The 23,534-nt window shown below is 42.2% G+C and overlaps 1 protein-coding gene across 5 annotated transcripts in view; it reads right to left on the bottom strand.

Moving 5' to 3' along the window:
• Nucleotides 1–23,534, bottom strand: part of slc25a21 (solute carrier family 25 member 21) — a 109,328-nt gene that overhangs the window by 25,813 nt on the left and 59,981 nt on the right. For all 5 annotated transcript variants that reach the window (XR_012766866.1, XM_075448712.1, XM_075448714.1 and 2 more), the window contains exons 4-8: nucleotides 17,601–17,684; nucleotides 4,833–4,899; nucleotides 3,982–4,041; nucleotides 883–990; nucleotides 614–778 (exon numbers count right to left, since the gene is read on the bottom strand). Coding sequence is in view for 4 of the 5 variants with exons in the window: in XM_075448712.1 (XP_075304827.1) it covers nucleotides 614–778; nucleotides 883–990; nucleotides 3,982–4,041; nucleotides 4,833–4,899; nucleotides 17,601–17,684 (484 nt within the window). In the remaining variant the exon portion in view is untranslated. The remainder of the gene's footprint in view (nucleotides 1–613; nucleotides 779–882; nucleotides 991–3,981; nucleotides 4,042–4,832; nucleotides 4,900–17,600; nucleotides 17,685–23,534) is intronic.

The following is a 23,534-nucleotide window of genomic DNA, read 5'->3' as shown; positions in this document are numbered from 1 at the left end:
ATGTACATATAGATGGATCACTCCCAAAAGCAATGGCCACAATGTAAGAAGGGAGCTATTTAAGTCATCCGGCCACATAATTATCATTCACAGAGGATGACCACTTAGTGCTACGCACATCATGCACTAGTGGAAAAATGTAGAAAATATAGCAGAGCCTGGCCTCCCACTGTAACCTCTTGAAAATAGTACCGTTGTCTGCTTCCAATTAGTTCATTGGAGTTAATCTAATGCTCCAGTTTGTACATGTGGAGCTGGCGTATGGTAACGTTTCCATTAAACAAAATTAACTTTTGTTTGGGCTATCAGGCACTGCCGGATGTGTAATCTGAAACTTTGAGGATGTTATGAAGAGCAAACAGACGAGGTATTAGCGGAGCCGATCTAAAAATCTCTCCTCTGATTTTTGCTTCCTCCTTGCCGTGCAAGTAATCACACTGTTAAATACTTGTTATTCTCCTCTAGCAATGGGGCTGGGATACGCGAGTATCAAACAGCCTGAGAGCCCAATTTTAGTTGAGTCAAGGATAGCAAGTCTAATAAAAATTGCTTAAAAGGTGTGTCTGTCACTGACAGGTCAGAGTGTGACCTCAGATTTTATATGGAATACTACCTGGCTGCTCGGAATGGCATCCTTGACATTGAAGTAGAAGCCAAAGTAGATCATGTTGAAAACTCCATGGCGTCCCAATGTTGATGTTAATCCTTTATTCAGGCCCTTCAGTCCAAAGCCGTCTGAATTAATTATGCGTCTTGCTTGTGCAAAAGCAGAGGGTTGCTGCAATGGAAAGAATTTAAAAGGACTTGTCAAAGGGCTAGAAGGGAAATGTGCAAATTGACGAAAAACTCTACATGTTAAAACAGTATTTCAATTCAGTCAACCTCTTTGAAGGAATCTCTGTTGGCCTGGAGACTGACTTTAACCACTTCGAATGGGTTGACGACAACAGCTTCGGTCAAGCCCGAGCCAAGCCCTGCTACAGACAGAGCCTGGAGGGAAGATGGACATGATTTAGAACCGAGGATGTTGGGATAATATTTGATCAGACACAGCAGAATAAAGAATCTATTTGGAGACAAAGAAAACTGCCAGCATGTAAGTGCTCAGGGGGAAAATTGTGGTTGTCTTCTTTCAGAACTTGTTCCTGGAGCCTTTTGTCTAAAATTAATATTTGTCTTTGTCATGGCCTGCATTTTTGTTGCCTGACAAATGCTTGAGGACAAACAAGACACCTGTGTTTGTTATCATTTGGCAAAATGTTAAGATGACAGATAGGAGAGAATGGAAGGCGAATGAAATGAGGAAGTAGGACTGTGAGTAAATATGGTAATTAGAGACTGCACACAAGGAGATTTGAAAAAACCCCAAAAAACCTAAACTTTAATTGACGTCTTCCTCGCAGTAAAGGCTGAAACTACTACAGTACTTTTAAGTGTATGTATCTAAAATGTAAATAAAAGGGAATGTTGCACCAGTGTATATACTTGCAGTGGGCTGTATATTTCTGCGTGTAAGTGTCTGTGAGTGCACATGTGAGTACTCGCATGCTCACAGAGAGGCGTAATGGGAACATGTCGTGAACGTGTCTATAGCTCATTACTCATCCTGCATCTTTATCCTGCTGTCAGAGCCGCAGGACCCATCCTCTCAGACATGCCTCACAATGTTTACACAGCCAGGCAGCCACGTTTTAATTCCTTATTTGTGTTATTAATGTGTGTGTCCTCATTAATCAGAGCGAAAGCATTCAGCTGTGCCAGGTTGAATAGGGGACAGACAGAGACATTCAGAGGCCAATCTGTAATTCAGTTGCACTAATGATCTGATGTGATTACAGCACTTGATACGCAGAGGCCTCTGGGGGATATAAGGTTGGATGCACTTGAGGAAGAGGAAGGGCAGGAAGAAAACAGTGAGAAGGAGGTGTAAGAGGTGGGTGAAGAGAGCATGATGGATGGGATGGGTAAACATTTCTCCTCCAATGGCTGCAAAAACAAGCCTAGGATAGTCGCCTTGCTGAAGCAGCTTTGACACCGACTTGAAGGTAAGCCATCCATTATGGCTGACACTAGGCCGCCACCTGAATAGCTGGTGTGTGGTTACCACACCCCAGCAATGCGAATCTGCCTTGCTTTAGAGTTTCACTAAATACAACAGTTGACTGATAACTCAAGAAGCTTGAAACCACTTGTATATTCACGGGCTGAGGTGTAACCAGTCTCCGAAATAATAACCGCCATGCAAACACACACCGTGGAGTATGTTATCAAGGACAGTGTCACGGTGGATTCTTTTTGGCTTCACCTCAGCAAACATGTTTTGAAATGAAATGGACTTTTACTGATCGGTTTTGACTTTAAAATCAGGTTGAGGTGTTCGTACACTCATGGGAGCAAGCCGCACCAGCCAAGACCAGCCGGGCACAACAGAGCAAACAAATGTATGAAACTGATGAATTTTGGAAGCGGGACAAATTTCTGCCATGTAAGTTGCTGTCTGACACGCAGTGAAAGGGGAGGCTAATTACACCAGTTTAACGCTTGAACAATCAACAGTGAGTCTGACAGATGACTGGATGGATTCCTGGCATGTCAGAAATGTCAAAAGACATGTCATGCGGCGTGATTCCAGTTTGCAGCGTCACGGTCTGATCTCCAACAAAGCTGGGATATTCCTAATATGTGTTACTGCAGTAGCAGTTAACATCATGCAAAAATTACAGTCTTAACAAAAAGTGCAGACCTATTGCTGGTGTCCTGTCTGTTTTCTTCAACCTACTTCTATTTGCTTTACATAACTTCATTCATTTTTTTTTTTTTATATCTGATAAAGTCACAATAATCTTGTTCGAATGCACGTCAAACAAAGTGTAGATGGACAAAGCCAACTGAGGCTTTTAGCTCGTGTTTAATTTATAGTTGAGGACGAAAGTTCAAAGTGCGCAAACAATTTCGTCGATTAAAACAAAACTAAACAAAAAAAAATGCGGCATTGACCCAGCTTTAGGTCGACAAATAGCTGCTTAGGATACCAAAATGTCACTGTACAGCAAAAAAGATCCGAGCCAATATGATAATACTAGGCTGCACTCTATCAGTTCTATCTTTGTAACATTAGCTGATTCACTGTTAATCCTCACACAATGCCAGCCAGTAAAATTACGAAAAGAAAACATTGCCTCTGTAATAAAAATGGCTCCCGACATGCTGTTGGTTCCACTGGATTAACACAGAGTTGGCGCCTAGCAAACTTCTGGAAAACTTTTCACGGCTGCTCTGAAGAGCAAGATATCGTTCAACGGTTCAGGCAGACAGACAGACACACACACGCACACACACAGATGATGTCATCCACCATCACACCGATGCTTCTAATCACATTGAGTAAATTGTATTTAGTCTAGCTCTTACCAAGTTTAACAGGCTATTATTTACTTTCATTAGACATCAGTGATACACTTGACATTTCAGTCTGTTAGGCTTTAGGCTTCGAGGGTTTAACATTGAACAAAAGTGTTACTCCAGGCTTTTGTTCGCTAATCCACGCTTGAAAATATTTCTTTTCATCTCATCCAATCTAAGATTTATGCTTGGGAAGAAAAGCAATGTTGTGTTTGTCACAGTAAAAGTAAACTCGCTAAATTGTGCAAACGTATTCAGCCGAGCGTTAGCAGAACCTATATGCTAGTGCTCGGGTTAGCAGGTAAAGAAAACAAATGTCAAATGAGTGATGCAATGGTTATCCTTCTAAATGTACTCATGCATTCTCCACACTTGAAACAGAAATAAAAACTAAACACTAACAGGAAAATTTGCATTTACATGAATTCATTTGGCTGGCAAAATTATTTTTGGCATTAGTCTTTGTTTTAAAAGCTTTTGGCAGTTGAGTGGGATCCTTTACATACTTCCTGGTCTGTTCCGTTTATGTTTTATTTCCCCAGTGAGAGTGTATTCAGGTGTTTCGGCGGGGTTACTCACCACGCCAGGAGACAAAGGGGTCAAATTCAGCAACTTCTTGTACTGCTCAAAGGTGAAAAACTGCAAGGGAAGGATGAGGAATGAATAAAACAGCCAGACAGTCTCAGTACCTTCACTGACTGAAACTCGTGCACATAAGGAGACACGTGCATCTAACTTTAAAGCTCCTATGAGGAAAAGGGGACATCAAATGAACTTTGTATGTATTCAGCTCACACATGAAGAATTATACTTTGAATTTTAGACATTAGTCTCGTTAGAATTTCTAATGCAGACTCTTATGGGCAGACTGTTCCACTGATTTGTTTATCTGAGCAAAATGCCAGCAGAGGCGGTATAATTTGAGTTTAATTTGCCTCAAGTCTTTGCTTCAGAAATTTCTCACCATCTGCAAGCTTTGTTCACTGTGTGAGCGATGACCCCATCTTGTCAGTGCGAGGGCTTATTTTTAAAGTTCACTTCGTCTCCAGCATCTCATTACGGAGCAGCTCATCGCCAAGCGGCAGGCTCCCTCTGTGCCCACCTCCCATCCTCATCTGTGTCACCCCCACTATACGTCAGTGTAAAGCAAGCGATACTGAGCCTTTCTGCACATATCAAAAGATGCCACTTGTGGGTTGGTTTGCTGTAAATGCTTGTAAGTCAATATTTGGTTGGCCAACAGAGCAAACAGGAGACAGAGGAGGCAGACATTGTAAAAGGCGTTGTGCGTTTAATCAACACGTGTGCACCATGTCAGAGCAACTGCAGTTTGAGTGTTTTCATATGGCTGTGGAGAAGCTCACAGCGAAACCAGATCCTGAGCATTAAATGACATCCTGAGAGGCAAACATGCACATCCTTCATCTTACCTTAACTGCTCGCTTTGGGGTCTCTGCCAGAATTGGAGGCAGGATTCCTTTGTAGAAGCCGAAAATTCTGTAGATAGAAAACAATTTAAAATAGCTTCTGAAATTCAACAGAATTTTTAACTTTCCAAGTTATATACTGGGTTATATTCATGTCTGGAAGACATAAAAAGACTTGGTTTTAGATTTAAAAAAATAAATAAAAATCAGGTAATTCTGTGCAGCGCTTTAAGTATATCTACACTAAACCGGACTGCACTAGCTTTAAGAAGGTGGATCTAACAAGACACGGCAGTCATGACATGAGCAAGTTTCATATGTCTGCTCAGAGATTTTCACATTGTACAGAAGTAAATAGAAGCCGATGAATGCCAGTGGTTAGTATGGCCATTTCACGGCAAAAAGTTTAGAGGTGCTCCAAGCTGCTTGTGTGAGTTTGCAGTTCAAATACTGTATATACATATTAAGTTAATCAGTAATTCTAACTTTTTTGATAGATAAGTGATGTCATCTCCTCATTGCCAGAGATAATGCAGACATTTAGACACCTTCATTAGTCTGAGCTCCCAATCCCTTAGCAATGCATTTTCTTTAATCTTTATTGGGGGCTATCGGGGGGCTTATGGGGGCTTTCTACACACGCGTCTTTGTTGGATGACGTCATCGCCGTGCGCCGCTGCAGCACAGCTTATTTATTCCATGCTCGGCTACGCTAGTTTTGTGCAACATGGCAGAACATTTATCAGATTTTGAGGACGTGGACGACGACTTTGAGTAGGATGGAGTGAATGAGTTGTGTTGCAGCGGCGCGCGTCGATGACGTCATCCCACTAGACGCGTGTGTAGAAAGCCCCCCCATTGCCTCCAATAACAACAACACGGCAGCTATGAGCTAACAGTGCAATAGTACGCATTTATTCATTCATTCGTCTTAAAGTATTGGTGAAATAAATACAGATAATGCCTTATTTAGAGGCTGTACTGTCTGCCCTGTTCTCTCCCGTTATATGGATATACGCCGATCTCGAGGGATCTAAATAGCATCCAAAGGAGTCCGACTTTCAACAAACTGTTATCGTGAGTAGATGAACGTATTTCAAGGTCCAGGTTTAAAAACAAAAAAAACCTCCCTTTTAAGTGCAGTGTAAGTTCAACGTGGGCTTTTATAAACATAAGTGATCAGATAAGCATATCATTGGAGTAATGTGACTACTGCAAATACTGTAATGTTTGAGCGGACAAAACGATACAAGAACTTTACGTCCAATGATTTCACCGTGAAATTGAGGATTTGAGTACGGCAGCTCAGTTGCTTGCTTGTAGAAAAAAACATTTAGATTTGAAAGACCACAATGGGAAGCTCTGAATACTAAGAAACTCTTCACTCAGTGTGAATGTTCAAAAAGTCCCGTTCAGCAAAGCACAGACGGAGAAAAGCAGGACAATCCAAAATTGTCGTGTCTCAATTTCCTGAATTATACGTCAAAAGATTGTATTCGCTTTGAGACCGTGGGAGGAAAGCCATAACGTGAAAATATGTTTCCATCCACGCAGGCACGTTAGGTGTGACATTCTACTCAGGCAGCTCGTTGTAGATAAGCACTTTTAATCCAACGTGTATTGTCATAGATCATATAAAGGTCATGCTCAAAGTTTTGACAGCTCTGCATATTCTGCTGTACTCTGCCAGTTCTTCAGGCTGAAATATATCATGACTTGACGTTGAGTTAAGCATGGCACCTCCTCAGATTCCCAGCAACCCCAACCCAAACTTCGAGGCAGACTGGATAAAGCTGTTATGGAGAAGAGCAAAGCAAAATACAACCATCGGCAACTCTGCCAGGCCCTCTTTGAGGTTCAAATCTGTCAATCTCAACCCAGAACATGTGTTGCACAATCTTTCGTTAAAGACCTTTTTGTCTTTACCGGACGCCGGTTTGAGCCACAGACGACCAAAGGACCAAAGGACAAAAACCCAGCTGACAGAACTGAAACTGCGAGTGTGTAACTGCTGCTTGGCAACGTAACTGCCAAGACATATTTTTAAACCACAAACCCGAGTAAACATGTTCAGCAGGTACATAATGAGGAAATGATTTAAGAGCGCTTTTTAGAATATGATATACTGGACATTTCAAAAGTAACTGTATAATTTAGTCATACTGGTAGTTTGCCTTTTGACGGCCATGATTTAAAATGTACTCGGAGCCAGGAAAAATAATAAAATTGTACAGTGAGTTATACATACGAGATGTGCGTCTACATATAACACAGATTACACATACATTTACAGATTAAATGGACGTCTGATTAGAGCGTTTTCTTATATTATTACACAGTAATAATCCTTTCTTTTCAATTGTTCAGAAACTTTAAAAAATAGTGCATATCAAACTATAGAATTCATAAAGAAATTATCATTATTACTATTATTTACTCATGTAGAGCATGAGTCCAGCTAGACTAGACTCAGACCAAAAAACAAACGCCCGACTCGTTCTTTTTAATGTACATAACAAAAGATATTCGTGCGCTTTGTTTTGCAAAGAGAGAGCGAGAAGGGTGTTTCGTATACATTTAGAAGTGCACACACATGCATTTCCCACAGCCATCAACTTGGTGAAAAAATAGGCAGAGGAACCCTTTTGTCTGAACTTGTGTCATTAGCAGACTGACAAAGTGGGACAACTTGTCATCAGAGAAATATACGGTTACTGGGCTGATCTGAATAGTTTCTGTGTAAACTTGAACTTTCATTTACTGGTTGTAAGATAGTTTTCTTTTGTTTGGGAAACTCTGCAATGACTGGCAATGACTGGCTCGGGCCCTTGGCTTCAAACACAGCAACCCTTAATTACATGAAACTATTGAGTCATTCTCATTGCATTGACAACAAACTGTCATTGGCAACATTTTACTACCTGTATCCTGCTATTATGATTCTTAAGAGCTGTTTTAAAGGGATCGCCTCATAGTGAAACAGGTCAAACAGGTTCAAACCTTTGAATGACTTTTTGTGCACTTTTAACTTATTTGGCAATTCCAGAAGAAGAGGTTGAACAAAAGCCTTTTAGTGGTTACACGCCGCATGGGATATTGATGACAAAGTGCCAGCTTGAAGCTGGATTGAGAGAAAATTCAGACGGAGAAGCAGAGAAGCAGAAAATCCTAATCAGTGTAGTCAACAAAGTCGTTGCTATGGAAGCTTTTTTTGTTTCCGTGGGACTGAGCTGTCAAAGATTTTTAGATTTCCAAACTTCCTTGTTTATTTATAAGCGAAAGATTTTTCTACGAGCCCGCGCGTATTCCATGGAAAAAGTCAAGTCACGGTAATTCAGTGTTTCCTGGTTATTTGTGAGTCATTTACTACTTTTCACACAGCGAGATATGCAAATGTTTAATCTCCCAACACTGCAGTCAAAGCCTAAAAACTCGAGTTCAGCAAACAGTGACATGCTCTATTATCATATTGAGCCAGAGCTGTGAAATTCATTACCAATCTTAATCTTAATTTCGAAAAAACTGCAACGCATTCCGGTGTAAATGAGTTCGGAAACAAGATGTGCACTCATTCACAGCTAGAAATAGTCCTTTTGGAAAAGAAGAGTGGTTCCCTGATTGAGTAAGGCCTACATATTGAAAGATGGACTATTGCACTGTTTGCTTTAGATTTTTTTCCCCAAACAAGAACAGTGTAACAAAGAGTCTCATCAAAGTAAAGTGAAAAGCAAAGGGAAAAAAAAAAAAAAAAGGAAGAATTTACTTTCATTAGGGATGCACATAGCATTAAATAAGCAAGTGCATACTGTCTGTGGACAAAAAGAACAATGTGGCGTGACTAACTGTATCCTGTGAACAGCCGGATCAGTTTTGTTTTGGCAACACTCTCTGCAAGTCACAAGAGATGATCTTGGTCGATTGGGGACTAGTGTAAATATTGTTGTTGCTGCCACACGTTTCAACTGAACATAACCCGACAATGACGGGGGATTAGACTTCCACAGAAGACGTGCAACCCTCTATAAACAGCAGTGACCCGAGACAAATTATTACAATTTTTGTTGGACTGGGTCTTCAGCCAAACAGTAAATATTGACAATTACACACATCATTCCTAATTGGGCCTTTGTACACCACCACAACGCATTTGAAATGGAACTGTCAAGATAAGATAAAGGAGTAAATATTTAGCTTCAATTTCAGCAAATATTGCGTTAAGATGTTTTTACTGTTTCCTCTTTACTTCATGAAAAATGCAGGAGATGAAAGTTCTGAAGTTGGTTCAAAAAGTTGAAAAAGCTTTGGCAGCGGTTAGTGAGCCAGTTATGTGACCCAGAGGAATTCAATGAAATAGTCATTTAAAAAGAAAATGATAAAGTTTCTGTCATTTTTTGATGGCTGCAAAGAATGCAGGAGATAGCAGATATGCACAACTCGGCTAATACATCGAAGGACATCTAAGCTACCTCAAAATCTACAGTTCCGTCCCCTCTTGTAAATGGTAAATGGACTGTACTTGTATAGCGCTTTTCTAGTCTAGTTGACCACTCAAAGCGCTTAACACTACATGCCACATTCACCCATTCACACACGTCTATACATACAACGTGCTTTCTAATCATTCACACAAACATTCATATGATGGATTTATCGGTAGGCCCAAGGACACTTCAACATGTAGCCCGGGAAGCCGGAGTCGAACCACCGACCTTCCGATTGGTGGGCGACTGTGCTTCCTCTCGAGCTACAGCTACCCTAGGCCACCTGTAGGCAGCTTCAGTGTTGCATTTGCGGTCTAGTCCATTGTCTGGGTAAACTCCAAGTTATTTATGGTCCCTTACTACTTCCACCTCTTCTCCCAGGTTAAAGATAGTCTTTGGCTTACTTCTGGTCCTCCAAAAATTCCACAATCATCTCCTCTGTTTTGTTTGTGTTAAAGATGATCTCATTGTTCACACACCACGCCACAAAGTAGTCAAACAGGTCCCTGAACTGAACTACTGCAGAGGCATTTCTTGGGATGGCAGGATTCTGAGTTGATACAGGACACTAAAGGGCCCAGCATGGTTGCTGCTAGAGCTGTCCCAAACGATTATTTTTCAAACGATTAATCTAGAGATTATTTTTTCGATTAGTCGACTAAATTTACGACTAATTTTACGATTAATCTAACGATTGAGGCTCAACTTAAAAAATGATTTATGTAATTTAAATTGTCAACTTGTAATGCATGTTTACTACTTGGAACTGGTTGCTACTAGATCGTGGAATTTCGACAGTCAACAGGTAGACTAGAACTACATAATGGCAGAGTATAAAATCCACCGTCCGGTGTTAGCAAATAGATAACACAGAAGAAACATGTCGGGACTGGTAGCGCCAACTAGGGATGTCGAAATTTAAAAAAAGTCTTGACCGACCACTGAGCCTCATTAGTCGATTAAAGTCGGTCACCGAAAATTCTATAAATGCCATTTATGATATCTGTCTCCTGTCGCGCGTCTTTCTCTGCCGCGTGGAATAAGTTAAGACCCCATTTTAGACTGGTTAGGCTCCCACCACACAATCAATGTTAGTTCGTGCCCTTGGTATTATACATTTTCCCCAATCATTGACCACTAGTTCTAGGCGTACTTGTGGAGGAATAAGGGTTTTGGGTAGAAAAATAATTGCTGTGCCTGCGCAGACAAGCACAGCCACACATTACGCGCAACGGCGCCCTTCCAGTCACTGTACTTTTTAAACACGAATCAAACGCGGCACCGAACTCGGGCTGTTAAAAGCCCCCGTTACAAAGTCACAAACAGAGAACGGTGCATTTGGCGGTGTTACAGGAAAGTAGGTTAACCAATGACTTCGTTAAAAAAAAACTTACCGAATGCCAACAGCCTCTGTTGCGTAGCCTATGCTGCACAAAATCCTTTGCAATAACCTCTGAGGAGGGCGCTACGTGAGCTCTGCTGCGGTTGTTCTTCCATCGTGGGATGGCTCATGCTCACATAACATTTCTAAAGATATAGTGAGTTTTTTTTTTTTTTTTAAACCGACGGCAGAGAAATTCTAACCGGACGACGTTGATTCGGTCAACCATCGGTCATACGGTCATAGGTTAACATCCCTAGCGCCAACAGCTTTAAACTAGGCAAACACGGGACCTGTTCTAGTCGTAATTAAAAGACGTAAATTTTACGCCGGGAATATAACTAGACAACAACTCAACAGTAGCGTTCATTCAGAGAGGATCTTTGGTTTAGCCAACTGCAACTACTGCTACTGCTTGATAAATTAACATCTGACATCTGTTTGGTGGTCGGTAGCTACGCCCCTTGTCATGCTATCACGGCTGAAATGTTTACAAATACAACACGGACACAACCGGCGGGTGTTTAATAAGTTAAACTTACACGTGGTCTCCTTTGTCTGCAGCACTCTGCTCTCCTTTCTTCCTTCATGAAATGAAAAAGTATCGTCTCCTGACTCTCTCTGTGAGCTCTTCCAGCCTCGATATTAGACGCCTGATGTGATCGTCCATGATTAATATCACCATCATGCATACCATGAACACGGTGGCCTCCCCGCTCTCCATGTTAGCTTCTTTGTGGTGTTTTTTCTTCTCTCCTTACTTTTACCAGGTTTTGTTTTGTTTTGTTGTTGAATGTGGCGCTAAACGGCTAACATAACACGTCACTGACGCAGACGGCTGCGCGACGCATCGACGCGAATTATTCATGTCGACGAATTTATGACATCGAATACGTCGACTATTTGACCCAGCTCTAGTTGCTGCGATGGCTCGCGTGAGCTGTGTTGATGTCGTCACGGTTTTCGTGCCGGCCATTTAAAGTGGCGTGAGTCGATGCGCCAGTAGTTGCAATTTTCTCCGTTACAGAGGTGTCGCTGCTACATTACCGCCAACTACTCTACAACGACGAAAGTTTAGAAGAAAACAATGCCTCTGTCCTCAATAGCTGTTTTCACACTGAGATCCGCTACCATCGCGGGTCCAAATTGCCACTTCATCCCGCGTCAAGCAATGTGAAAGCTTAGCGTATTAGGTGATCCGTGCCGCCTGAAGCCGAGTTCCGGGGGCGTTGCCTAGTGGCAGAGCGTCACACGAAACACATAAAATGCTGGGCGTGTACAATGACGTAGGCACAACCCATCTTTCTCACCAGCCCTTCCAGCAGAGGTCCATCTTTCACCGTCCCCGACATGTGGCGGTAAATAACGTCTGCATGAGGAGCCCGCGGACCTCCTTGTCTCCCCAGTTGGCCATCTTGAAAAATGTCTTGAACTTGCAGAATAAAACTTGAAGTGAAACTTGTCCTCACCTGTCTCTGTTGTTCTGATCAGCTATCCATCCTGTCTTTTAAACTCCTCACGTCACGCCACGCCCACGTCCATCCCGCGTAAATTGCTTTCACATCAAATTCGGCTCGGCAAAAAGACTAGGGTCCGACGCGGGTCGAATGGCGAATCGAGTTGACACCCCAGCCCGGATCGTAAGTGTGAAAGGAACAGCGGACACACTAAATTCGCAAATTAAACGCCGGTTCTTCCTCAGTGTGAAAGGGGCTAAGTATACTGCTGCAGCATCTGGAAGATGAAATGCTGCTTAGAACCTGCGAAAAAGCGACAAAAGAGAAAGATTACATGAATAATAGCTGATGAGCCTGCAGAAGTTGAAATTTCAATTGGTGTGTTATCACCATTATAGTCTATAGTACTTAGAATATTGTTATAGGACTTTTAAGTGTATTGTGTTACCCTTTGTTTATTTGTTATGAAACAGTCATTTGGGTTACATTGCACTGAAAGGATCGGATTATTGGATAAATTACAATAAGACTGAGTTATTAAGTTCATGTAGACACCTTAATCTGACAAGAAACTGGATCGGATCGGGTTACTCGCGATCGGATTAAGCCCCGAGATAACTCGGTTGAAAGTCAAATTAAATGTGCTTGTAGATGGTGAAGCACGTGGTGAATTAGACTTTGCATTCTGCGCATGCTCAAGATTTTTTCCTGGGGTCATGAACCGGAAGAGACGATATTACTGTTGTCGTCGTCGGCGCCGTCGGAAAGAAACAAACAACACAATGGAGAATGCGCTGTTGTGCAATAAGCATGCTCACCACAAATGAAATGTAGAGGGACGCAGCTTCATCTTGCTCTTCGTTCAACATTTTCTCAAATATCTGAGTTTGTTGTTGTTGGTGGTGAAGCGGTCAACCGGAAGTGGCTCTATTAGCAATGGTTGAAATGGATACAGCGCCACCTATCGTATCGGAGTATGACGTGCTTTGTGCCTGATTCGATTCATTCACCGCCATATATCCAAGGATAATTACCCCTGCGCAAATAAGGAGCAACTCAGTCTTATTGTAATTTAGCCAATAATCCAATCCTTTCAGTGCCATATAACCCCACTGAGTGTGCTTCAATGGACACACTTGGGAATTATCATTACCTTACAGGATGCAATAATAATAATAATAATAGATCGGTTTTATATAGCGCTTAATACTCAAAGCCGCTTCCAGTGAATACCACTGAATGAGACAACAGCATATTCCTAACAACATCATTTATTTACAAATGATTGCACAAAGTATTTTACATGACACAACCATCATCCATGAGCCTGTTTTCGAGTTGGTCCATCCGGTTTGTCGTTCTCCGAGCATGCCAAGTTACAAATTTCGACTGGTGCATGACAACGCGCTGCCTTTTAACGGCGCGCGCCAGGCTAGAAACATCATTTTGACGTCACGCGCCATGAGCGACGCGTCATCTATAAATCTAGCTTAAGAGTCATAGCAACAGATTTAGAGGGACTGACTTTCATTCCAGCCACTTCACACTTGGCTGTGAACCAGTCCATTGCGCGGTGAAGGTCATGGCTTAATTAAAGAGGCTATCAGAACCACATCATTCTCAAAGAGCAGAGACGCAAAAACGAGGTTCCCAAACCTCCTCTCCCCGACTACGACTTGAGATCCTGGTCATTAACACAACAAACAGAATCAAAGGCAAGGGGCAGCCCTGACAGAGTCCAACACACACAACGTTAACAAGCTTAACTTTGTACCAAGGAAGCGGACACAGGTCTTGGTTTGGTTATACAGGGACCAGATGGTCTGCAACAGCAACTCTGGTACCCTGTACTCCCACAGCAACCCCCACAGAATTCCCCAAAAGACACAGTCGTAAGCCTTCTTCAAGTTAAGAAAAGCACATGTAGACTGGCTGGTGAAACTACAGTGATCCCCTTAGCTTTTCAGTAAGGGTAAAGATCTGGTCCACTGTCCACAACCTGGATGAAAACCATATTGCTCTTCCTGAATCGAAGGATCAAAAATCGGTCCGAGCCTCCTTTCCAAAACCCTGGAGTAAACTTTCCTGGGGAGGCTGAGAAGTATGATTCTTTTTTAAAGAGTAGTCTGCTGCAAAAGTCTGTTCAAAGCAATATACCTCCAAAAAACTTCAAATGCAAAGTGAGCCACAGTGTGGCACATGATGCTACACTCATTCATAATCATTATTAAATGTATTAAAAAGCTTCTTTTTTTTGAGTCTATCAAAAATTCCCTTTTCTGCCGATGCATCACTCAACAACGTACGTTACAAAGGCAGTATTGGCTCTGGGTAATCAAGCCCTCATAATAATCCTGGTGTAAGGGAGTACTGCTGAAGGGAATCTTTCGCAGAAGCCAAAAATGAAACTCTCGTATCAACAACAAGTTATTTCAGTCAGACGGAAGGCCCTTCCCTTTGCTCTCTTTGTCCATGCAAATGGTGGCCACAGATTTCCCGGGTGTGGTCAATCTGGGGAGCCGCCGGGTGATGAAGGAGGAGTGAAATTTGTTACAGAACAAATATGGCCTCCAGAGAGTGGCCATCATTTGAATCCTAATTTGATTGCGAATGTAAAGTACACACTAAGTCCCCTTTTTGTCTTCCCTAAACAAATGCCCTCCTGACACAGAGCGGGGGACGAGGTGGGAGCTAAATGGATGTGAGTCGGCGAGGAGGTTTGTGTTTGTTTGAACTAGTGTGTATAATTTGGCTTTCATTTTCATAAACCTTTCCTATTTTAACAGCCTCCATCCATCTGGAGAGGAGTATGTCAGTGACACAACTGCAAGAGACCAGAACAATCAAATCAACAAATAATATAGAAAAAAAAAAGTAAAAAGCCACAAAGCGTCTTCATTTCTGAAGCAAGAAAAGCCAAAGAAAAATAATCAGATTCAGAGCAGTGCTTTGAGGTCATCCACAGGAAATATGAGCCACCCCGGGGAGCATTTTATCATGTAAACAATGGGTTTTGCCTCATCTGCAGTTATTTTTCACTTTCCCAATGTCTACTGTCACCTTGACATTGTCACTAAAGGAGACGACTCAGCAGAATAACGCAAGGCAGGATTCACAGAGAAAAAAAAAGGCACAAAAAAACCCCGTTTGTCTCGTTTCTACGTCTAAACGAGTTTATCGACTTGAATTTATTATTCAGCTGACAAACATGAAGCTACGTTTGATGATTTGGGTCGAATTTCGGTGAATGCGGTCGAACCGAATTTGGGGCAGTCCACAAGAATAAATGTGGCCTTTAGCTGAGAAACTGTTCTTTAATATCAGGTAGTGGTAGTGTTGTTTCGGTCACTGATTAATAGTGTCTGTCTTGCTTTTGCTTTTTTTTTTTTTGAGTATGTTAAGAAAAAAAAAATGGTGCAGAAAGACGCATAATAAATTAATTAAATGTGATAAATGTGATAAGAATTAAATGTGTTTTGCGAAACGTCGGACTGGCCCTTTAACCAGATGCCTCTTCATATAAACCGTGACAGTTTCACTGTAGCAACATGTGTAATCTGGAGGACACGCTTTTCCGCACCTCCTCGGTCCTCCCTAGATGTATATATTTTTTTGCGTGGGTGGTCCCAGGTGGAGCTAAGTCCCACATCCCCCAATTCTAAAATATTAGTCCCAGTCCTTGACCTACTGTATTTCCAACATTCTCTCGTGACGGATAGGTCCTGTCGATATTTCTGCGGCCGTGCTTTTGGTCCCGAGTCAGTCGCTGGGTACAGCACTAGTAAAGAATGCTGGAGAAAAGGGTCTTTTTGTTTGAGCCCAGACGGAAACACTTAACACATGCTTGTGCTGCTGCACCCGCATGGAACAGAAAAAGAAGTGTGGCCTGTAAGGCAATATGCAACCAAGTGTCGACGAGCATAGTTCACACTGTCACACAGCTATTAGCAAAGCTGCGTGATTTTATGGTACGTTTTGAAGATTCCTTCATTTCTCAGGCACAAGTGTTAAAGTAGATCTTCTTGTATTAACGTGTAAATACTTTAGGTCTAATTATTGCGTCCAGTCTTCCACTGTTCCACCAATTTAATCGCTGAGCTCAGGTTTCCTCCCTCGTCACCTCAAACAGAGAGTGAGGCCTGGTGTTAGCTGAGTACTGCCATGAGCTGACTGAGAATGTTTATTTTTAATAATAATTCTACAACAGCGGGGCCAAACCCTATTTGTACAAATTATAACTAAGTGGTTTGGCCTGGAGGTAATCCGCAAAGTGCTACTGGGGAGTGATTACAGATGCAGCAAAAATATACTGTAAATGATAACTGGCTGACAGGAAAGTGGATCGTTTGCTTTTGGACTCTTTGGCACATGTCAGTGCTCTGTTGTGTTAAGGTTACCTGGCTGTTTACGTTCATGTTGATGGTATGAGGCAATTCATTGTGGCGGAGTTCTCTGGAAATTCACGCAGGGGCCAAGAGACACACCCAAAAAGCATGTAGGCACAAAGGTGTCAAATGGCACACTGACAGTGTGTGTGGTGGGATGAAGAGGGCACAGCTACTGGAGCAGGACACTGGTGTCTGATGAACTCCAGCCAACTGAGGATTTTAAACTGTCACCAACCGCCCTCTCACCACGCGCTCGCTCACACCTCACAGCAGATCAACTTTATATCCGCAGTAAAGCTGTCGACTCGCCGTAAACAGAGCAAGTGGCAACCACTTTCTCCTACACCTGCGCTCTCACAGGCCTGTCACAATGCAGGCTGAGGAGGAGGGAGCGCGCCGGGATGACTGCCCGCGCTCTGTCTGCTCTTCTCCAATGTGAGCTACAGAGAATAATTAGCTGTAGCTCAATGGGTGTACTGCAGGACAATGCTGCGGGCTGACAGACGCGTCAGCTTTTTTTTTTTTTTTTTTTTAAAGCAACCAAACCTGTGACACTTTAAGCCCTTCAGCCACGAGAGACATTCATCAAAACAGAGGTGACCACAAAGATGTACTTTTAACTTTCTAGGTTTATTTAAAGCATTCAAAGCTACAAAACAAGCAAATAACAGTTAAATTATTTATTGACTCCTTCACCCACTTTAAAGGTACACTCGTGCTTTCTGACACAGATTCCCTGGATTTAGGACTTTACTGCCACTCGTAGCTGTTTAGTTAAAAGCTTTTATGCTGGTCTTATATTTGTTTTTTTAGTTTTTTTTATTGTGTTTCTGTATTCATCGACAATTCATCGACAACTCCCCTTAAATAGCCTTTTGATGACCTAGTTTAAGTATTTTGAATACATTTGTTTTCAACTACCAACAGCCTACAACATGCAGGGACAAAAACAACTAAAAAGTCTGATAGAAATCACAGATCCTCCTTAGAAACTGGATGCATCATTTGAGATTTTTTCTTTTCTTTTACTTTGTCCTGTAGTTGGCAAAAATGGCCTAACTCACCCTTCGTTGCGGAAGATAGTCCGGAAGCAATCTCCCAGGCTCTTGTAGCTCGCTGGGTCAGACGCTCCTCTTTGGATCTGGAACCTGCAACGACAAAGATTTTTATTAAAACTTCAAGCTTTTTGACCCACAGCTTTTACCCTTTACGGGACTCTTACCATAGGTATGTTTTTGTCACCTCAAAGTACTTTGACGCGTGTGTAAAATACACTCTGAACAGATTCAATGTTATCATTAATGAGCTCATTTCCTCCTTTATTTTCTTCCTCTCTTTCCCTTTCATCTGCTTTTTTCCCTCCTCTCCAAAGATGAGAGGCTCCTAACACTAGGTCCCCCCTCAGCACAGGGGAGAACTCAAACATTTATTTAACCCAACCGATCCAATTAGCCACCCAACACCCCAGGACCGGGCCTTCTGCAGCAAGCTTCTCGGCAACTAACATGCCATTAAGCCAATTGTAACTGCTCTTCAGTTACGTGTAAATTTTTAATGTGATGGGGCTAGTCGAGGGCGTTTTTTGTTGTATGGCAAACATGCAGGTACTTACCTAATAAAGGCTGGTGAGATGTGTGTAAATTTTTCACACGAGAGACAAGTTAGGGGTGAAAAAGAAATCTGTCTATAAGAGGTAAAGATAATATAAGAAATTATATTGTATTTTGTGTCTCAGGCTTCAATCCCAAAAGTCTGATAAAATGAAAGAGTAGTAACATAATTACTTAACTGACCGAATAAAAAAATAAAAGGAAATAAAAGCAGTGTTTAATGTGATAATAATGTGTGATAATTGATAACCTAAAAATTTTGATCATTTTTCGACTAACAAGGAAACGTCAGCAAGTCTGAGGAATAAAAAACGAAGTAAAGCATATAAGAGGTAATGGGACAAGAGAAAGATTCCCTCCTCATATGGCTTCAACTGGCAGGTCACAAGGTCAGCAGTAAGTCGTCCATGCGGGTGCCTGATGGGGCCATAAAGAGCCCCCCGGTTTCAGTGGAGGGGGAGTTTAGTGGGGTGAGCGGCCTTTCATATCGCTAACAGATTAACATCTTAGAGGGGTGTCCCTCAAATCCTATTTGGCGGATTCCCAAATAGCTTGTAACTCGTTCCTGAAAACCAGTTAACACAGCATAATAAATAGATGTCTGACACCATATTAAAGAGAAGAAGAAAAGAGGGACCCAAGGTATGAGGGGATGGTGAAAGAAGGGGTATGGGAGGGAGGGCAAAGACCCAGAAGATTTAAGACTACTGGGGCTTGTAAACAAATTCAAATCTGACTTAATTAAAGTCATATGATGGCGGGGTCGAAGATGGAAGGCACGCTGTCCCCAGTCTCCCCCTGCCTCTTTTTGCTCTCCCTGCCTCGACCCGAACCGGCTCTGAGAAAGTGGGGTTGGCAGGGCTGTGGTCCGGTTCCAGCCCCCTGACTCCACTTGTGACCTTGGGGTCAACTCATTTCCTCATGGCCCTCTTCTACCCTGCCATAAAAACCAAGGACCAAACAGAAAGGCCCAGGGAGTAGGAGATAATAGGGAGGAGTAGAAGAACTTGTGGCAGCGGGGAAACTATCAGGCCCCTGGCTAGGAAGCTGCTAATGTTGCTTTTTCACGGCAACAAACAGTGGAAAATAAGACTCAAAGTTTCTGTCAATATAGAATGAATGTCCCGTTTGTGGGACTTTTACAAAAAAATAGCTCTAGTTTCCATTTACAAGGCCTTAGTGAGCAAGAATATATACTGGTGGGACGAAGAAGAACAAGAGCTATCCCCTATACGACTCTGGCAGATTCACTTGGCCTTGGACTCTGCCAGGCAGATCATAAACTCTACAAACAGAGGACCCATGGAAAACCCTGGGGGTTCTTTAAAATGCAAAGCTTGGAGTATATTATTCAATCATCAGTGAAAGCAAATGGAGGTACAGTAAATTCAGAAGTGATGAGATCTGTGAGTTCATCAAGACTTCCCCCCTCACCCGCGTTTTCCTCCTCACCCACATCCTGCTCTGCCTGTATTTGAGCTTTACAAGCCCAGAGCTGCCCAGGTGAGGGTGAGGCCAAGGGCAGGTTGGTGCTTCTGCGAACAAGACAAGCACTCTGGGGTAAATAATCCTAAAGACCCCGTCCATCTGACCTCCACCGCCTATAAAAGAACAAATTCTAGGCATCCAGAAAGAAGTCAAAAAGGTAAATTAGGGCAGAGTGGCAGGCCAGAGCCCCAGTCTTTGTATTTTTATGGACAGCAGCAGAGTGTTTGAGGGCCTTCTGTGGCCAGGCCTGCTCGCAGACTCTGGCAGTAATGGGCTTGAACCAGCGACTGACAAGATGGGCTGTCACCTCTGTGAGGCTGAGATGTTGAGGTGAGGCTAAATAATGATCTTGTTTTAAAAAATGCCTATGGGAACGGCTAGGTGGGTTACTAGGTTGATCAAAAGGCAGAAGCTTGATGGGCCAACTTGTAAAAGGGCAGGTCATGCTTTTTAGGAGATCTCTTAAAAATATGGCCTATTAAATGAAGAGTATTCCCTCAGCAACATTTAGAGCAAGGCAGTTTTGATGACTATGTAAAGTTTAGGGTCTAAGAGGAATGATGTGAATGCGAAGCCGTGTTTACAGTTACTCGGACAAATTTAAAAAAACTTTAAAGAGAAGCGATGAACTCATCTACAAGATATTTCCAGTTATCTAATAAATCATGATATTTTTTTAAAAATTGTGCAATTTTTTCCAAGTATGATTTCTTTTTTTTTTACGATTTCTGTGTCTGTGCGCATTTGGACCAGGCGATGGAGCGAGAAACATTTAACCTTTCCCTCCCTCTACGAAGGCCGAGAACTTTGACAAAAACAGTAGAGATAATTGGAAAAAAGCTGAAACACTGGGGGAGGAATGAAAGTAGAGCAATATCTCATGTTAGATCTGAAGTGCATAAGACAATCCAGAAGGAAACATAAAGAGGAAATCTATCTTTTACAACCAGACAGTTAATTTTAATGAGCAGGATCATAAAGATGGTAAAAGTCCATTGCATTGGTACATGAGGTTAAGACCACTTTTCCGGCCTAAATGATCCAACATGGCACGAATCCACCAATTGTGACTGTAGCCATTCAATCTTGCTTTAGAGTGTAACCCAAGGATCCTCTGTGGACTGAATGGTTGCTTGAGTTTATGAATCGCAATTGTTGACCGCAGCGCTGTCTGACTTCTACTGAGTGAAAAAGGGTGTTCGTTTATTTTTAAAAGCATAAAACAATGGATATTAAATAAGTTTTTGTCTAAGAGCAAGAAACATGAGCGAAGAACGCAATAATAAATTAATTGAATGCATAACAAAAGTATTTAATCAAAAAGTGTTTAAGTGTGACAAGAGGAGGCTAATACAGGCAGACCTCAGGAGGAAGGCATAGGAAAAAAAAGTCAAAGAGAGAGAGAAGCAAGATGGGAGCAGAGGGGAAGTTATAAACTTTTGGTGCTTGTGACACGACAGGCTGTCAGAGCTTGGCCAGGGCCAGGCCAGGTTGGATTTCATCCTCGCCAACCCAGTCTGGCAAAGCCCGGGCTATGGAGCACACACTGTGGCGTGGATAGCGATGTTACTCTTGCTGTTAAAAGGGCTATCCAGCCTTTCTGGATTCTTCCTCACACCAATAAAACTGATTCCTCTGATTCCCTATATGGTGATGTTGGGACCAGTTTGCCGGTCCAGATGTCTGCTCATATACTATGACCCCTGTGACCTGCGATCAGACTGTGTTACTGGAGAAGAGCAGGAAAAGAGCAGCATAAAACAGCACAGGGAAAGACTGGGCAGAGCCAGTCCATTACTGATACTCAGATGTTTTGAGCATTAGAAACAGGTTGACTGAAAGATCACCCTGTATGTTAGAAAGGACCTTAACAAATTCACAAAGCCATTAATACAGATGTAGGTCAGATACGTGGAAAAAATAAGCAGTCTCACCACCATTTCCAGTAAGTGGTTGGATAACAGAAAGAATTTCTAGGGTAATTAATCTGGGGCGTTTTAGCCTCTGCCAAAAGCTGTTAACCTAAATTATGGTGCAAAGTTGGTGCAAAGTTTGAGAAGCAGTTTTAATTATGGCATGACAACAAGAGTTAAAACAGTAAAATCTCTTCCTGTAGTTCGGCAGGAACACATAAAAAAAAACATGTACATTTTTTTCCCAGCAAAAATCAATAACATTTCTCCAGTAGCAACACGACGACAAGACTAATCCCCAATTTTCATACTTAGAAAACATAGAAATTAAAGCATGAACAAAATGCCATGACAGACGAGCTCAAGCCAGATGAGGTGCAGGTGATGTGACCTGGTCAGATGCTGATGCTGGGCAGAGACAGAGGCTGCCACTTTGATGTGAGGAAACGCTGTAGGACTTTGGAGACTCCCCTGACAGCAGGCTACCACTGGCTATAACACAGTGCGCTCCAGACTGAAGACAACTGCCCTGCATGTGTCCAGAGAGACACCCGAGAGGCACTATTACCACACTGCCCTGTCCTGTCTCAGTCCTGCCTCAGAACTCTGTTAAAAGGTGCCAATAATACAATCACACACATGCTAAAAGCAAATGGCCCTTTATTGTTTTCTTAACTGGAGTCACACCATATCCATGCTATCTTTTTTGTCATTTGTCATTTAATCACTTGGGTGTTTTGAGATACTCATTTTAATTAGCCCATGTATTATTGTAATACAATCATCAAGTTAGAATCCATCATCCAGCCAGACATGGGAGAAAAGGGATCTAAAAGAAGCCCACCATGACTGTGTTTGTCTTTCTCCATTTTCATTCAACAACTCTGTGTCATTACAAAATGTGTAGCAGCTATATGCATTTTTATTTCATAACAGAAGGTTCTAAATTCAACTTCCGAGGAAAAATCAGACAACTAGGCAACCGATAGACGATAGTAAACGATACACGATTTGGGTACGGAGCAGGTATAGGACCAGGAGCAAAAGCCACCAGCCACCACAGGTTCAGCCTGTGGGCAAACAGAGTAGTCGAGTGCTGAAAGCAAAGCGATGCCAAGTCCAGCTACACCGACCTAGCAAACATGGCACATTTTTAAATGACTAATTTAAGTGCATCTACAAACAGCGTGTGGGAAATATGACTCTTTCCAGCATTTTCATGAGAGCAAATGTCATTCCCAGGTTTTTTTCCTTCAACAAGCCACAAAATCCTCGACTGCATGTTCAAGACAAACATATGAAAAATGCTTTTTCACTTCTTGTAATAATTTGGTAAGGGTTAGAAACCAAACGTGGTTAGGTAATAATATGTCATTTATTGCAATACAACCGTTAACACCATGGATGCCACTTTTTAAATTCCCATGAAGTGGGTCTCACAACCTCTAGAGATCTCTGCATGCAACTGTAGTTTGGATAGTCTACATAAATGAAGGCTACATCAATGAATGAATGAATGAGGTTTTATTTGTGCTTGTATTTACCGACACAAGCACTGACTACAACCCATGAAAAGCAATTAATTGTACCATAACTTAACAACTCTTGGTAAATAACTAAGTAAATCATTTGAGCCACAGTGGGGCCATTCATGTGGTTTGCACGCAGATATAATATGTCAAAAAGAGGCAACACCAAAACTTACCCCCGAAAGTTGACTGTGTAGATATTAAACAGTTTATGCAAATGATTGGGTTTGAGAACACCCCGTGTTCTAATGTTGACGATCTGTCGAACTCTTACACATCAAGTCTCTTAAATGTTTTGGATACCACTGCTCCTGTCAAGGTTAGAATGGTTAAAAGTAGGCAAAGGGCGCCATGGAGAAAAGACGAGTCGGTCAGGGCACAGAAAAGGGAGTGCCGGAGAGTCGAACAGAAGTGGCGCTAGTCAAAGCTCCAGTTCCATTATGAGATTTACAAAGAAA

Source organism: Odontesthes bonariensis, chromosome 17, assembly GCF_027942865.1.
Source record: "Odontesthes bonariensis isolate fOdoBon6 chromosome 17, fOdoBon6.hap1, whole genome shotgun sequence".
In the NCBI taxonomy this organism is placed as follows: Eukaryota; Metazoa; Chordata; class Actinopteri; order Atheriniformes; family Atherinopsidae; genus Odontesthes; species Odontesthes bonariensis.
This window is presented reverse-complemented; position numbering and strand designations above follow the sequence as displayed.